The sequence below is a fragment of the Balearica regulorum genome, chromosome 20 (genome assembly GCF_011004875.1).
Source record: "Balearica regulorum gibbericeps isolate bBalReg1 chromosome 20, bBalReg1.pri, whole genome shotgun sequence".
In the NCBI taxonomy this organism is placed as follows: Eukaryota; Metazoa; Chordata; class Aves; order Gruiformes; family Gruidae; genus Balearica; species Balearica regulorum.
Window position 1 is genome coordinate 3,835,480 of NC_046203.1, and position 17,627 is coordinate 3,853,106.

The 17,627-nt window shown below is 41.3% G+C and overlaps 1 protein-coding gene across 5 annotated transcripts in view; it reads left to right on the plus strand.

Moving 5' to 3' along the window:
* Nucleotides 1-16,171: 16,171 nt before the first annotated feature.
* Nucleotides 16,172-17,627, plus strand: part of CRB2 (crumbs cell polarity complex component 2) — a 41,718-nt gene continuing 40,262 nt past the window's right edge. For 2 of the 5 annotated variants that reach the window (XM_010303859.2, XM_075772389.1), the window contains exon 1: nt 16,173-16,394. In XM_010303859.2, coding sequence (XP_010302161.2) covers nt 16,322-16,394 — 73 coding nt within the window. In that variant the 5' untranslated portion in view covers nt 16,173-16,321. Of the gene's footprint in view, nt 16,395-17,627 lie in introns of all 5 variants that reach the window. The other 3 variants (XM_075772385.1, XM_075772390.1, XM_075772386.1) reach the window with 2 other exon arrangements.

Here is a 17,627-nt window from a genome sequence, read left to right on the forward strand (position 1 = left end):
GTTCAGGATTTTGTCCAGTGCATCTAAAGAGGTGGCGGGGTGGAGGTGGAAGAATGTTCCTTGTTGGTGTCTGGCTGTTGAAATGGGTAAGGACAGACCAACCTGTAAAACTGTCTCAGAGGTTTAATTGTTTATCTACTACCACTTCTTTAAAAAGTCTGTACTACTTAGGCACATGGGACAGCTTCTTGCAGAGAGATTGGGTGTGCAGATTCTCTGGGAATTACAGGATTCCATAAACTGGAGCAAACTTGTAGGGCACATTCATGCCTTATTCTATGTTAGGAAATACTACTGCACAGTGCTGCTTCCTTCCACCAGATTTCCTGGTGTTCCAGACATAATTCAAGTGCAATACATAATTACAGGACTATAAAGCCACACTTACTGTCATATATTCAAATTACTTGGTGAGCAAGAGATGGTGTTTGCCTTGTTTGTGCTTTTGCTTTGCCTTTTTCTATAGTTTGTTGAAACCCTAGGGACCACAGCCTGATTAGCCAGAGACTATTGAGAACTCTACCAAATGCTAATCAGTACTGATTGTCAGGATTAGTGTTATATTAGAAAAAAGTTTAACTATAAAACAAAGTCTAATTAATTTGCAGGTGATACTAGAATATATTAGTGTGTTCTGCAGATATTCACTTCCTCTTGTTAGCAACATCTTTGTAAAGTATAGCCTTTTCAAAGGGAAAAAAACCCCTAACTGGTTTTCACCTTGAAGCATACAGATCTCACAGTAACAATAAAAAGACTTTGCATTGAATTGCCTAGACTAGCACACTTCCTAGGAATAGTATCTGTGCAGCAAAGAAGTGTGTATAACATCTGTTTTCTCAGACAGGTCTTCAACAAAGACTGGCTTACACGTGGAAAAAAAAAAGGAAAAAAAAATTTAACCTTACATCTTGAACTTTCTCACTGTTCTGTTCTGGATTTCTTTTCTTTAGAGCAATAGTTTGGATCACATGATAGTATTTCCAGTGCTATAATGAGCTCTATGTGGAAAGCATTTCTTAGGTGCCCTGGGTCTTTTTGTTTAAAACATTGGACGACTAACATTTTATATATTTAATCACCATCAAGCAGAGTGTTTGGATACAAGCTATTTAGAGCAACTGTCTGTGCTATTGCAATACGCTCAGGGCCCTGAGGGAGACCTACGAACAGAAAGAAGTCTCGGATTTCTTTGAGCAATTCAGTGTTGCCAAATACTTTGTTTTGTTATGGCTGCTGGGTTATGGGATGGAGAAGTATTGGGAAGATCTGTTCCGAGAACGTTGTGTTAATAAAGATCCGTTCAGAGATTCAGGAAGGTATTCGGGAAAATGCTGCTTCTCTCAGCTCTGAGCACCAGAACTGTGAAGAAAACATAACTTACGTTGAGCATGAAGTAGAAATTAATATCTGAAACTTCTTTCAAAAACAGAATTGAAAACTAACATCCTTTTACAGCTTATGGCAGAAAGATCCTCTTTACTTGAACAAGTTACCACTTACAGTAAGTTTAATAAAGGACCTCCTGGCAAAAAAGGCTAAATTGTAACATCTCCAGACCTTCTTTTTATTGATAAAATAGTGTGTCCTTCAAAATCCATACTGCTCAGTTAAACCTTGCTACCATGTTTTGTGATGGGGATACATAGTCTTTGATAGTCCACATTAAGCCTTTTTCATTATATGTTGATAACATTTAGTGCCTTCCACTCTATGGGATGTTTTCTCTTCTGTTCTTTCCACCTTCCCCCCGCCCCCTCCCCACTTGTGGGTGGAAACAACCAGCCAAAAGCATTACTCTGTCACTTGACACCTCTCAAGAGCTCCACTACTCAGAATTTGCACGAATACTCCTGTAAACAGTATCATGCCAGGTTGATTATAACACCAAGCTGTGGCTCTGGTGTACAGGCTGCTGTTGTACTGCATACAGTTGTTGGCCAGCCCAGCTCTGTGACTTGCCTTGCTTTATGGTGTGGATAACCAGACCATCCTTGGGGACCTCCTGTCTCTGAGGTTAAGTACCTATCCTTATCCCACTGCTTATCCCAACCTGTAGTGATTGAGCCATTTTTCTGACAGGTCATTACAAACAGGATTTCACATCATGATAATCTCCAGCAGAGGGACTCTCACTTTATTCTTTTTTTTCTTTTTCACACTTTCCTTGTGACACCTCCTTCTGTTTGCTGTTCTGTGCTTGTATCGTTGCTGTGAAAAAATAAAATGCAACCACATCTTTCCTTCTCTCTAAAGACAGAAAAGATGACATGAAAGTTCCCTCAAAGCTTGCAACATCTAGTGTTTTTAACTCATTGGACAGATGCTATTCAGGACTTGCTCACTCTCTCCATAGTTTTTCTGACCTTCAGCAATCTTCCAGTCGTCACAATCTGCTGAAATGTGGAAGGACTGAGCTTCCTAGCAGCATGCTCTCTGTGGGCCTGAACCAAAGCCTATTGTAATTGCTAGCTATCTTTAATTACTTCACTGGGCTTTGAGTTGGATGGTAAGCGTGGAAGACTCGTGGTAACTAGCAATCTCTCTGGCTGCTTCTGGTACTTTGACTGCTATCTGCTGTCCCATGAATAGCTCAAAATTTCTTTGTTACTTTCTTTTAATCTTCCTATGTTAATATCTCTGCTTTATGTTCTACAAGCTGAAGCTGCAAAAAACCTCTCTAATGTGATTTCTGTGCACCTCCAACCCTTTCCCTTGCTCTCCACAGAAATTCTGTCTCCACTGGGCTGCATGCAGAGTGTGAGCACAGGCAATCCTGGCTGGGCTTGAAACTTCAGGGGCTTACTTCTAGATGCTGAAATTACAGGTTTGTACACTCTAAACAGAAGAACTGGCTTGGCCTCCTCACACACACAACATAAAATAAATATGCAACTATATGGAGTCCCAAACCTGCTTTTGACTGGTTTCTTTTCCCTTCATCCCCACTGCTTTCTTTCCTTTTCCGTTTCACTATTGGGAGACCGAATTGTAGTCTTTGTCCTGATACTGCATTAGAGAGCTAGGGAAGAAGAGTGCCATGTTTCTATGATTAATCTTTAGTGACTGAAGGTTGGGGATGACTCTTAAGTACTTCTTTCCTCTGTGTTTTTCCCTGTAAACAGTAAGTGCTGTGATGTTGCTTTTCAGGCAGGGAAGCCACTATTGCCTAGCCTTGGAACTGGGATGAATTCATCTGCTTCTCTGCTCCCTTATTGTATTTCTCCATGAACTGATACTTGCATGTTATGATACTAACATTGTATAATGCAGTAAAAGCCTGGAATTGGGGACATGTGCAATCTGACAAGAAAGTGTAAGCCTCCTGGTATGTTGCCATACTTTGGCCTCTACTTCTGCTTTGGGACAGTTGTCCTGTAGAGAAACAAGCTGGTTAACACTGAGAAAATGCCCAGGCTGAGTGCTTCTCTTCTGTCAGCAGATTGTTTTTCTCTTAAATGTTTGGTTTACTTTTACTTTTCATGTTTGTTTTAAATAAGATCCCTTGCACATGAAAGGTACAGTATTCAGAAACTGAGAGACTGAAGAATCTTCAGAAGAAGCCCTCTCTATATCCCTGAATTTGTACTGCCTTTCCCTGTATCTCGATTCTTCAGCAGCAAGGACTAATCTTAATGATTCTGCACTGATGGAGAATTTTAAGTATTTATTCTGTTTTCCAAAGAGGATCCTTAAAGAGTGTGATGTGGATTGTGGAATGTTTTTATTTTTCCTGTAGCTGCATGTAATTGCTCTTGAGTTGCCTTTTAGGTAAGCAACTCACATTAATTTAAGCACTTGCAATTGCTGAGTTGATATTCTTGATCATGTTAACAACATCTGGTTTGGGAGTTACTGCATTTGCAGTTACGCATGCAAAGCAGAGGGGGAGTACTCTCTTGTGGAACTGTGCTGATGAGTAATTGGGTAGTGGCAGTAACCTCTAACCCTGTGGAAATGCAACCACAACAGCATACCTAATCACGTACTCATCTAAGTGAGGCTGTGTGACATGAATAAAGGGTTTGTGGCAAGGGACAGGTATTTCTGTTATGTTTAGCACAGGGTAGCCTACATCCTCATCCTCACCACTTCAGTTTGCAAAAAATTATAAATTTTTCTTGTTAGAAATGCTTTGTCCCTTATTAGCTGTGATTCTCCATGCCAGTATACGCAGTGACTGTTCTCTGTTGTGCTGAACATTAGATAATGTTTTGATTTGGTTTTCTGGATATGAATATATTTTCTTTTTCATATGATGGTGGTACAGTGGGCCACAAAGGGGAGGGGTCATTTAGGCTGAGTCAGTATATCTTTTTGCATAAATTGTCACCCAGTTGCATATGCTGTATCTGCCAATCTCATAGGCAGGGCCTTCTGGAAAGGCACTGTGTTAGGAAAGGAGGTGCCATGTTTTCTATCTGTATTACCTTGAAAGGGAGTACATTGCTATTACGTTGCTATAGAGCAGCGTAATTCAGAGCATTATACGGAAAGTGTAATGGTCAGAGGAGACGCAATAACGGCTCCATCAAATATTGATAAAGTAGGATTATTAATTAGAGCAGGGGTGTAGGATTAAAATGTCTCCTGAGTTTCATTCCCCATTTGATGTGAGACTGCGGTTTTGTGGTCAGAGAGTGGGAAGCTCAGGACAACTGGAATCTTTTCTCATCTCTTCAATGTGTTTGCTTAATGTCCTTAGTGGTTCAGTGGATATATAATACTATTGACCAGAGTTCACAGAATTATGATATGCTCCTGTAGTGGCACTGCTGAGAGTGAACTGTACAAGGATCTTCTATTAGTGTAGCTTAGTCTGATTTGCAGCTCATAAAAAATGAAAACCACCTCTGAACAAGTTGACAATTTGCAGTCCTGTTGTCCTGGAGTCTTGTCCTCCTCCGAGAACTACATGCTTTTGTGAGATGGTGAAAACACTGGATGAGAACCATGGAGCAGAGAGCCTGTGCCATTGGACTGCTTGGCCCTCTCGTGCAGAGTGGAGGATAACGTTTTGCTTTTGATGGTGTGTGTAGTGCTGAAGTAAATAGATATCAAAGCAAAGAGAATGAATTTAATTTCCCTGTTACACTGCCCGTGTTTAAAAAGGAGCTTTCAAATGTCTCGCACTTGAAAAAGACACTGCAGGTTAGATATGAGATTTCCTTTTAGAACAAAGCCCTGATCTGCATTACTAATAACAGCTGAGCTCATTAAAATACAAAGAATTTCCCTTTGAATTTCTTTTGAACAGTATCTGCTTTCTCTGCATCACTGGTGTTAGTTTTTCTTTTCCCACAGTTCTGATCCACCAGGACAGTGCAGTAAGGATTTGTTTTCCTCTTTAGCTTCTTCCTGATTCTAATATTCTACCTAGAAGAAGTGGTTTAGGCTTATAATGTTATAATCATACGAGTTCTGTAAATTGGTTCTTCCATTCCTATTCACAAAGTGTATATTCTTGGCATCCCTCAGTATGTGTCTGTGCAGTAGCATTTTAACATTCCCTGTGTGCCCCAAGGCATTTTTAATTGATAAAACTCCAATCTAAAGCGTCTTCTCTTTATCTTTTTTTTTTTTTTCTTTCTCCCCTTTTGAGTGTTTCCCTGCTCTCTCTAGAGCCATTAGATGTTCTGACTATGCACTTCAGGAGATCAATATGCTTTTGGTATGCAGAGGCATTATCATTCTGAGACTGTACGACTAGTATGTATTCATCCTATTAACATCTGCTCAAAATTCCCAACATCCCACCACAGCTCACAGAGAATGACCGTTTTGTCCTTGGTCAGGCTCTGTGGATCGGGTGCCTGACACTTGGCTTATTGTCAGACAGATTCCATTTCACTCTTTACTTTGTTTTGACCTTATTTCACCCCTGGAAGCTCAGTTTCAGCTGAAGATGGATGAATAAATTGGGAAGCATTGTGTCCAGTGCTGCCATGGCAATTCCTGTGTGTTACTGCCCAAATAAGTTATTCGGTTCCTAAATTGTAGGAACCTGTTCTGACCTAACAGTGAGATTCTATCGGCCCACAAGGATATGCTTGTAATTGAAGTACAGTTTCTGTAAAGCAATAGAAAAAGACATGAGATCAAGTCCTCTGCTGGGCAGAATCAGCAAATCACTGTCCTTACTGGCTAAGTTAATGGAGGATTCTGAGCTTTAAAGTCATGGAAAGAGGATGAAGTGCGGCTTTGACTTCAGTGTTAACTCCAGTGGATATTTGGTGGTGGGAATACAAAGTGTCAGCTTTATGATTTTAACAGAAATTGCCAATAGGGTTACATTACTGAGAGGAAATAAAAAAGGAAATTGGAGTTCAGTATATATCAATGTTAAAGTTAATAGCCAGGAGCGGATTCACTATTTTAAAATCATGTCTGAAGGACATAACCTCTTACTGAATGGGAAGAAACTGTTTCAAGGTAGAAAACCAGTATGTTGGCATTCCTGGCTTTCTCCTGTGTGTTTTGGTTGGTTTTGTTCTCATTCATGTACTCCTGAAAGTTGGTGGCTGTGATAAGAGGTGCTGGATCATTCACATGTAGTGTGCACTCTTGAAGGCTACTTAGGCTTGACTCGAACAAAGAAAAACGCAAAGCAATCCTTAGCTCATTCAAGATTTCATGGAAATGCCTGTATGATTCCTCAAGTTGTAAGAGAAAGTTTTATAACAGCCCATAGAGTTGATAGTATTGCAAGTTGACTTTTTACCTTTCTAAGTGAAATGAAGCTGTGCAATCTCAGAAATACTGGGTGCTGTGTAGTGATTACTCTCCATGTTACATTGTCTGGCCTGAGTCAAAGGAAATGCAGAAGCAAAGGGAACCTATGTTTTAACAAGCTTTACAGCAAGGTAGAAATGGAATTGAAGAAATTTTCATTTAGTCTTATCTAGTACAAGTGACGGTGGTTTGTCATTTTCTCACAACACACACACTTCTAAAGAGATTTTTCTCCTTGTTTCTTGGATTCCATTTTCCCCACAGTAGTTGCCATACTGACCTGGGAAGTGAGACTAGCAGAAATATGCAAAGTCCCTTGGTTCAGAGTCATGCATTATAAAGGCTTTAGGATCAAATGGAGTTTAAATCTTCAGCGAAAGTTTTTTTTTTGAAAAGCACTGATAGGCCCTCATGAAACATCTGTGGCTCACTGAACGTACAGGTTAGCAAAGCTAAAGATCCAGAGATCGATTCATATACCATGGAGTGAAATCAAACTTCTGTAACTCTTCTACTTGTATGGGAAGCTCAGCCATCTATGCTTTGGCTTGCCTTCTTGTCACAGATACAGGAAAGGAAATTTTTCTCAAGTCATGTCCTGTAATAGAAAGAGGATACCTAAAGCTGAGTTGGAAGCAGAAAGATTCATCATTTCCCCAGGTGGTATAGCTAGGCTGGCATATTCAGTCACTCGCAAATCAAATGAGCATTAAATGTCAAGTTTGTGACTTCTTTCTCATAAAGTATTCAAGCATAATAAATGATGCTGACAAACTGCCTTGGCATGGAAAACATCTTTAAAGATACAAGATGCTGCACTTCTTCCTGGGGCATATATAAGGTTGATTTAGTTGCAGTGGAGTTTCTAAGGGATAAAATGGATAGTGTTCCAATAAGCTGTCAATTATCATATTTTTTTTCCAGAAATGATACGTATAATTGGTGAATGGCAAAGCTGGACTGGCATTAGAGATCTGATTTAAAGTATTAGAATTCTTTCCATGTTTCTTCCCATAGTTTTTGGGAAGTTTCTAGATCCACCCACTTGAATATTTTGTATATTAGCTCCTAAGAAGTCTTATGTGTCTCATCAGAGAGAGATGCTTTGGTGCTTATTCTTGTTCTTACTGAAACAATGGTAATCCTCATTAAGCAACCATTGTGCTTTTATTGGGATTTACTAGTGCTCTATTCCTGTGATTGTGTTCAGAAGTAGGTTGGAAAAGTTTAAAACAGTTCCCCATGCGTTTGTTTCGATCTGCTGAGGTCACTTTCTACCTTAAGTTTTTGAGTGCTTGTGTGTGTAGACTCTTCTGCTTTGGACTTTGCTGCTGCTGCCTCCCCTGCCCACACCTGAGGGCTTTGGCAATGCAGTCACAGGACTGGTTGCTCTGGAATTCCAGCATGAGCAACAGAGGCCCTCAGCTTAAAAATGCTCTGTATAGTAAAGTGCATAGTCAAACACCTAGAACTGCACCATTCCCGCTGATTCAGTGTGTTGTCATCACAACTGATATAATTCACAGACAGACTTGGGTATCACGTCTGCTTTGCCCATTGCAGCAAGAAAGCCGTATTGACCTTGTGCAATGTGATATATTGTCTCTATGAAAATTGGTTACATCATAGTTGGACTTCTTGATTATAAATCAAGATTATAGACTGTTTTTTAATTCAGCATGCTATAAAAGCTTCATTTTTCTTTTTTTCAGAGACCATCAAGCAGATTTTGTTTCAGACATACTGGTGAACTCCCGTGCACGTTCAGCTCACCAGTTAGCAGAGCTAAAGATTCAAACACTTGTGTTGCAGGTCAATATCACCTTTTGCAGAAGCTCAGCAGGAGCTTGGTTTGCCTACTGTTGCAAGACATGAAATAGAAAATGTGCATAAACCATGCTTCCCAAGAGAAGTGGAACAAACTAGAGCTTCCCTCAGGGCAGAGAGAAGTGCTGAAGCCCTAAAAATCTCTGCCTACCCTTGTCTCTGGTCCAGTTATGCAGTTAGGAGCAAATGAGGATATTTTTCAGAAGCGGATTTGAGGGTGTTAGGCCTGATTTAAGTCTGCAAGAGTCATGGAATTAAGGTGGGCATATCTTTTCAGTTTGGTTGGGGTTTTTTGTTTTTTGGCGGGTTTTTTTTTACCATGTCTTTGAAATAAAGTTTGATTTGAGATTACTGATATCTTAAGACCTGTAACTGATGACTCATAAACCTTCACTATTCTGAAGTTGGGAAAATACTTAGTATATTGGTATAATTCACCTGTTGTATTTATAACCAATTTTGAGCTGGCTTCAGCAGGTAATGTATGTTTCCATAACACCTAATTGTATAGGTTCCTAGTCCTTGATTTCAGTTTGCAGTAATGCAGCAGTACTAATAGAGTATTAACTAAATGTGGGATTGTCTCTCAGCTCAGATTGTTGTGATATAACATTAGTGCTGCCAAAGGAGTAGTAATGTAGTTGGTCATCATCAAAACCTTTCTGTGCCAGGAGGAAACAGTCAGGAGCACAAGTATATATGCTTATTAAGTTAAGATTGCTGACTTACATCATATTTTCTTCTCTTAAAGAGGAGCCTACATGTACAGAGCAGGACTGGAAGAATTGTTGCCAGTGTCATGACAAGTTAGTTATTCAAGTCCTAATTATGAAACAAATTCAGCGTTACTGACATTGGGATGAAGCACCATTTAAAGACTATAAGAACAAGCTTGAATGCTGTTAACAATTATGTAAATATCTGTATTTGTTGTTCTTAAAGGTTTGTTAAGCTGTCTGACAAATGGATGGTGATGGAAACACCAGGATTTAGCATCTCAGCAAAATGAAATGTCTGCCGACATGCCAGGGTGTGCTGCAGTAATCCTGGCAAGGCTGCCAGACCCTCTTATCCATGTAATAGCAGATCCAGCAACTTTCACACTCCCGGTTTAGGTAAGGCCATTGTGCTGGGGTCTCTGTGAAGAAAACAAACTCAAGTGGCAACTTCAGTCTGTGACTTCTTAGAACAGAAGTTAACTTTGGAGATGTTTGCTACTCTTTGTCACTGTGGCACAGTCAGTGGTTATACTTTCACTGGTGTGAAACATGGCCTAGGAAGTCAGGAGTGTGCAAGCCGAAGATATTGAACATAGCTGGACAATATCCCCAGCTTGTGAGTCAGGAAATTGAATACAGGGCTCTTTCTGTAGAATTTTCCCTTGCCTTCATATTGACAAATGTCTCTGTTTAATTACCTGGATTAGATTTAGAGGTAATAGGAATATTTCTTGAATGGAGTGTTGATTAAGGTGCAAATGCACAAAAGCGAGCCCCACATCTTTGGCTTCTTGGAGAAAATTACTCATTGCTCAACATTTGGCACATCCACGGTCTGCATCCATTTTATTTCCTGCCACCTGCTGTGGTAAGAATGTCCAGTTTTTCCCAGAGGCCTCATTACAGAGCAGACTGTGTGCATGAAGTCTGTGAGAGACTACAGAGATTACATCTGGAAGGAAAATGAGGCAGAGTTTGCAGCTTTATGCACTATTCAAAGGTGTCATTTCCATGGCAGAGATAGATGTCGTATGCAGGACTTTGAAGCTAGACTCTGCTTCAGAACACACAGCTCACATAGCACAGCTAGATGTGTTTGTTTTTCAGGTCCAGCTGGAGGCTTTTCCAACATTTCCTCTTCCCCACCCCTGTGTTTGGCCTTCCCAGAGCACAAACTTTTGCATTACAAAGTTCCTTTCACCCAGGCTCTGCTGCAGGGCATAGCTCCCTTACTTTGGCTCTGATTGTAGGTTCCTTTGGTTCTGGTTGAGCATTTAGCTTTTCCCCTGAAGCCTGGTAAGTGCCCTAGGCACCAGCGTGACTCCAGGGTTGCCAGTAATACAGACATTTGCAACAAACATATGCTAATTCAGAAGGTTGCCTTTCAAAGCTGTTTTTAGGCTGGTAGGTCAGAACGCTGCCCAGCACTGCCCTCCGGTGGCGTGAGAGGCTCCCTCTAAGCAGCGATAGTCGTAGTAAAAAGGGATATTGAGAAGCGTGTTGCATCGTTTTGACAAAACCAGCGGCAAAAAGCCCTCTCAATGTCAACACAACTTCAAAATGCTCTTAGATCCAGGCAATGTATTGGGCACCTCCTTCTTCCTGCTATAACATTTTACTGCAGAAAACCTTGCTGAGAGCTTTTTTACACTGTTAGCTGTTTCCTGTTAGCTGATCAACATTCTCATCTTCCCATCTGCCAAAAGAGGCCCTTTGGAAGGGATTCACCTCCACCAAGGCAGCTGTAGGCAGTGGAAGAGGATCAAAGGGGCTTAAAGTTGACCTGCAGCACTCCAGCAGGGTCTCACATAGATCAAAGGGTACATACATGGTTAGAGCCTGACTTCTGTAATTTCCCTTAGAGATAACTTCCAAGAAGTATGGCCCCATCTTTACTATGGCCTAGTCTGCGTATGTTGTGAGTGGGCTCATATGTTGAAGCTGTAGGTACTATGCATGTATTGGGCGTTCTTCTTACGGTTCTTACAATTTGTTCTTTTTTGGGATTAGGAATGTCATGAAGATGTCTGCCCAAGCAGCCAATATTGCAAGGCAGAGTAGGTGATTTCAGACTTCAGGCAAGTCTGCTTCAATTTTGTCCCATCAAATCCTAACCCTGGACCTCCCTTAGTTCGCAGGAGTCTTCTGAGAAATTGCTGGGGATACTGATTAGAAAAAGTTTGGCTTAAGATGTCATTTCTCTGTAGAAGTGATATTCTTTTAAGAGTACCTGGTGTTGTCCCAGTTTCTCGGTTAAGGCAGGATTTCACTGAGGTTTTGTTTGCTGTTTGTAGCTGTGTGCCTGACATAAATCGTGCGTTTGAGCCCGGTCGCTGGTGCATCACAAGAGCGAGAGGCCATCGCCACAGGATGGCGCCTGATGGCCAGGCTTGCAGAGCTGCAGGTATGGGAAGACTTGACCCCAAACCTACATGTTGGATATGTATGCTATATTCAGTCTTAACCCACAGATATTTCCTATGAAATTCTCTTAAATAAAAGTTCATTCTGCCTCTGTCCTACGGAACTGCCAACCCGCTTCTTCCTCAACACTACAGTTTTATCTGAAATTGATTATTGTGCTCCAGGAAACTGAGACTGGGTCAGAACTCTGACCACCCATTACGTTGCTCTATGGAGTTACTGCATAGCAAGAAATAACAACCTTTCTGCTATTTCTTGTCGTACTGACTGTGTTTCATCGTCACTACCTAGGACTTACCATTGTCATTTGCTCAATACTCTTATCAGGCAGCATGATTTACTTGCCATCAGTTCTGATTAGCAGTGATAGAAAACTATATAGTGTCTAAAAAGTGCAATTAGGATGTCTTGAGACTGTAATTTTGTGTGATTTTGCCAAATTTTAATAGCAACTTTAAAGTTTTGACTCACAAATAAAACTCTTCCTTGGCTCTTCTGATATGTGGATGTTGCAATAGGTCTAATAGTGTTCAGTGCGCTGCTTGGCACAGTGCTACAGCATTTAAGGATGTGTCTAGTTGCATTGATTTGGCGGCGCTGGTGACACATGAATTTCTCTTCAGTTCTCCTGTTTTCACACAATGGCTTTTGCTTGAATTTGTACAGTGCAGAAGAGACATCTAGCGGCCAGAAAAGTGGTAACAATGCTTGTTGAGGGCAATAACTTTGGTTAATACAGGAAAAAGCCAATTTTAAGTTAGAAATTGGATCCTGGAGAAGCCTCAAGCGTTACATCACCAAAGTGTATTTGAACTTTTCCATTTACAGAATTGGCCTGTGAGTCTGTAGGCTTTAAATTCCAAAACCTGAACTTTTTAAAAATATACCTGCGCTTTTCAGCAGTGATTGTGAGGAGTGTACTGAAGCAGTCATTTTTTGCACACTGTTTTTGAGTGGAACTGGAAGTTTGTTTCTTAACTAGCTCATCTTCCCAAGTTCTAATTCTGCAGCTGTTGTTATAGTATGGGCTCCTTTGTTTATGTGCCTAGTAATGCTCAGACGATGAAGCTGGGGGAAAAAAATCAGAAGATGTTGATGCTGTTAGCTTGCATCATTCAATTCAGAGAAGTAGATTTGTATTCAGTGGTGAGGTTCCAGAACTGTAAGGAGAGAGGGTGAGGTGCTCTCCTCTGAAGCAGGTATAATATGAGCGTATAGCAGGAGATAGGAATGCCTTTATTCTTACCAGCTTCTGTCTGTGATATTGGCCATCATAGCACACATCCGAGCTGTACCACCTGATCTGTAATATTAGCATTATTTTAAGCCCTGTGTGAGGAAAGATTGTGAAACACATGCAAGCATACATTGTTCTTTGAACGGAAAACGCAGGCTGTTTTGCTTAGGTACTTTGCAGTGCAGTTCATTCTGAACTGTTTGTAGAAAAATGCATGGGATTGTTTTGTGAAAAGTATACAAAAAAGTATAGAATAAGAAGACAGAAAGATTCTGCTGAGTACCCCAGACCACTCTCCCCTTTTCTCTTAATCCAGCTTGCCTACTGCTGCCCAATTTTCATGGCACACATTTCCGGCTTGCAGTTTCCTGCCTGCTGGCTGAGAATAGAAGCCTTGCTGTTATGCTGTCCTTAAGACTCTTGTAATGAGTGTTACACAGACGAAAGCAGCTGTGTCCTTTGGCTCTAGTTCTAATACTATGTTAAAGAGCAGATTATACTGACGTTGGACTGCAGCAATGTGGAGGTAGCATAAACCATGGCCAGTTTCGGGAAGGCTTTAGCAAGGATGACTAAGGACTTGGAGCTTAGGCTTTAGATAACAAATCCACCCAATTGTGCTCCTTCTTTGGAAATGTAGTCAAGCCTAACAAATCAGGGCCTTACCAGAGTTGCATTAGGGTCCTTTAATTGGACTAAGCTGGTTAGTACCCTCATTGGCTTTTGTATGCCCAGGGGTCCAGCACTGAAATGGTCTGCCATTTGTGCTGGAAAGATCTCAAAATTGCAACCATGAACACTGAAAAAATTAAATAGCCTCACAGGTAGACACTGGATTAAGGTACTTTATTTATTACAAGGAAGTTGGATGTCTTGACCTATGTGAGCTTTGTTAGCTTGGGTTTTGAGTGACATTAAATGAGCCTTAAGTCCCAACAGACCGCTTGGATGTGCCAGCAGTTAACAGTGGTCATAGAGAAAAAATGAACACTTTTTTCAAGATGATCATCCCTCATAACCTACTCCAACCCTAGAACTCACGATACATGTGTCCTGGCAACAGTACAGGCATGCGAGTCTCACCTCTGTCTGTGGAAGATTTTGGCTGAGAACCATATATTACTGCCATTTCCCAGGTTGCTCAGATCCAAACCCTGTTGTGACAAATGCATGAAATGGTACCTTCAAAAAGGTACCATTCATAGCATTCCTGCACATGTAATATTATATTATTGACATATTGGCTGTGTTAGCAGTTGTTTGAACCCATCAACATTAACTTGACAGAAAGACCAAATGAAGAAGCCAGAGTAAAAGGCAGTCAGTAGCATGAGAAGCTTCAGACATTGTCTCAAATATACTGAGAGACACCAAGAATGTTCCTCTCTGGAGCTTTTTAATTGTTCAGCCTCTGCTAAACTGTTTTGCTTTTTTCTGAGTCTAGCTAGTGTGTAACAAATCTTTGGTCGCTCTTGTCCCTGTCAGGGGCATCAGGTGCCACAGGCTGCACAGCAGTAGCAGCAGAGCTGCACAAGACCGAAGCCTCTGTGGGAGGACCTCCACTTTCTTATGTGTGGGGATTTGTCACGCTAATTCTGTTTTATGAAAGCTGAGTGTGTCCTTCAGGTAGACCTAAAGCCATAAGACATAAATTACCATGGATAGTTTTATTTCCCAACTGTTGTGAAGTATTGCACTTGTCAACTCACAGAAGTGGCTGTATTCAATGGAGGAAGAGTGGTGGTTTCTTGCAGTGTTAATTGTGCAATGGATTCATATGTATTTCCTTTGCTTTGAGAAGGTGAGTTGTTAGAAGAATAATTTACACAGGTGAGGCAAAAAATTTCAGAGTAGAAAGATTCTGCACATGTCAGCGCTTGATTAAGTCCCCTGACAGCAAAATGAGACTCTAAGGAGACAGAAATGAGTTCCAGATGGCTGGCAAGAAACTAATACTGAGGCTGATCTTGAGAAAACAGACTGAAGACACCAGAGATGAAAGTGGGGGCAGGGTGGTCCAGATAAGGTTGATAACACATGATATATCATCTTTGGAGCATTCCAAGGCAGGATAGTGAGATGAACCATTTGCTCCTGAATTGCAGTATTTTGGTGGTGAAAACGCACTTGCTGTGACTGTTCTGCTTTCTGCACTGAAGGTGAAACCAATGCAGTAACTATCCCATTTCCCTGCATGTGGCTCATCCGCCTCTGTCCGCTCTGCAAGGATGCTGACCTAATGTAAATTACTCATTGTAGGATTGCTGCTGTTTTCATCATGTGCAGCCTAGGCCTATCTGCACCAGTTTCTTGCTATTTTGCATATTTCTTGTCTAGACTAGGAATTTATGTGACATCTTACCTGCCTTCTATTTTTAGTTGTCAGTGGAAGGGTGAGGCAATGTACGTAATTCTCATTACGGTTAATTTAATCCAATTGTGATGCGGATTTAGAGGTACTTAGTAGGTCACAACTGAGTGTGGACTCTGTCTTTTTCCAGTTATTCTCATAAAACAATGGACATTGATAATTTTTTCCACTTGTAAACACATGCATCTAAAGGTGGGGATGTGATTTAGTGCTTGTGCTGTGCAGATACTTCTGTCGATCTCCGTAACTGTTCTTTCATTGGCAGAAAAAGGTTCTTATGCATGTTGTGGGTTCGTATGTCTTGTGGGTTCACACGTGTCATGATGTACAAGAGAGAGCAGTACAGAGTCATGTGGACTACCTCTGCTCTTTGGGATTAACAGTGTGCTTTTTGTGTCTTGCGTCTTATTTTCTCTTTGAACAAAACAGCCTCTATCAGAAAATTGTGATTGATCCTTATCTGGAATTTGTTTGGAAATAGGAACTGATAGAGAAGCCTGCATCCTAGAGATGACCCCTGGCCACCAGGGTCCCCAAACCAGTTCAGAGCTCCTGGTGCTGCTAGGGAGGAGACACAAGGTGCGCTTTCCTCATTGTGCAGGGGAAGTTCAAAATCGGAAAGCACAAAACCCACGCAGGGTCCTTCTTCCTTTTGGCCTTGTACCGTGACTCCCCCAGCGCTCCCATTCCTTACTGCCTCTGCAGCCTCGGCTGTTCTCAGACGCGGGCCTGCGCCCCGCAGCTGCTGTGCCTGCAAATCCGGCGCAGTTCAGTCCGTGCGATCCAGGCAGCGTTTTCCCTTTGCTCGGGAGCACGAGGGAAGCACCGCGGAGCGGACAGGGACTCTGTCCACTGGGTCAGTGCTAGTGCCCAACGCGGCCGGGCATGGAGCGAGGGCCGGCCGTGCCGAGGCTCCGCCAAGGTCCCTGACGTGGGGAGAGCTGCTATTTGCCAGCTTCCAACTTGTGGTTCTCCCCTGAGGTTTGTAGAACAGCCACTCTTAGACTTGTCATGGAATTAAAGAAAACTACATCCAGGGCGTACAATGCTGCTCTCCTGCTGCCACTTTTCCTCTTATTTTGGGGTAAGTGTTTGTCTTCTGTGCCTGATTCTTACCCAGATACTATGCAGTAACTTTGGATCAAATCTGATCTGCCCTTGTATCGCAAAAGGAACTGAACAAAATGTCACTCTTGCAGTTAAATTTGAAGCCTGAAAACTTCTTGTCTGGAAAATAAAACCCAGACATTTCATTCTAGATATGGTTTTCTATTTCTTGTCTCCTTTCGTCTTTCTCCATGTGCACATGTATATATGCGTTTATTCACAAGAGCTAAAAGTGTGTGCACTTTAACGTAACTAAGTATTCAACTATTGTAGTAACCATTTTCTCCATTGAAAAGTTCTGAACTTTACAGTTGTGCCCATACAGAAGAAACACAGAGCTTTATTTCCATTGTATGTGATTTGGAAATACATCTAGGCAAAAGTGGAGTGTCCCTGGGGGAGTATACTAGTATGTTAAAGTGCCAGATACCTCTGGTACAAAATATGGAGGAAGAAGACAGTACATGAGTATTCTCACTTAGAAATTTTGAATAACGCAGATCCATCCTGAAAGTGCAAGAAGTGATGAGGTAACAAAAGAGTCTGTTACACTGATTCAGATTTTTGTTTTGGTTTTTCCACACCGAAGACTTACTTTATAGCAAAAGAGTATACTTGAGTACACTGGGATTCTTCAAGTTGACGTGAACATGTCTTTGGGCTCCAGAAGTCACCCTTGTAGACAATTTCTTATGCTCCTTGAAAAATAGATTTCTCTGTTTTTTCTGGAATGGGTGCCTGGAGATCTGCTGGGCCTAGACATCTGTTTTAGTCATCTAGGGATTATAAGGTCATGTCAGGAACATGTCCAACCTTTTACTGGAAAGTATGATTGGGATTGAACCGTCCTCCTTATCCTCTCCTTGGCACTGCCAGGCCAGTATCTGTACACAAAAGTCCTGTTTGGTTTCCACTGAGCTAGGACAGGAATGATCAATGACATGAAGAAGCGGAGGTAAAATATGGAGAACATGCAGAAAGTACAGCCAAAGTACCTTTTCTCTGCAGATATCTGCTGAACGCTGCTTTTGGCATTTTCTCACGTTAGTGGGTGATGTTTATGTACTATTTTTAGAGTTGGAGAAAGTTTTCAGCTTTTCCTTTGATTCCCCAACAGTCTTTTTTTTTTTTTTTTTCCCCTCTGAAGCCTCTCTAAATTTTCTTTGCTCTGATCACCTCAGAATATGAATATGAAAACCAAAATATGGTT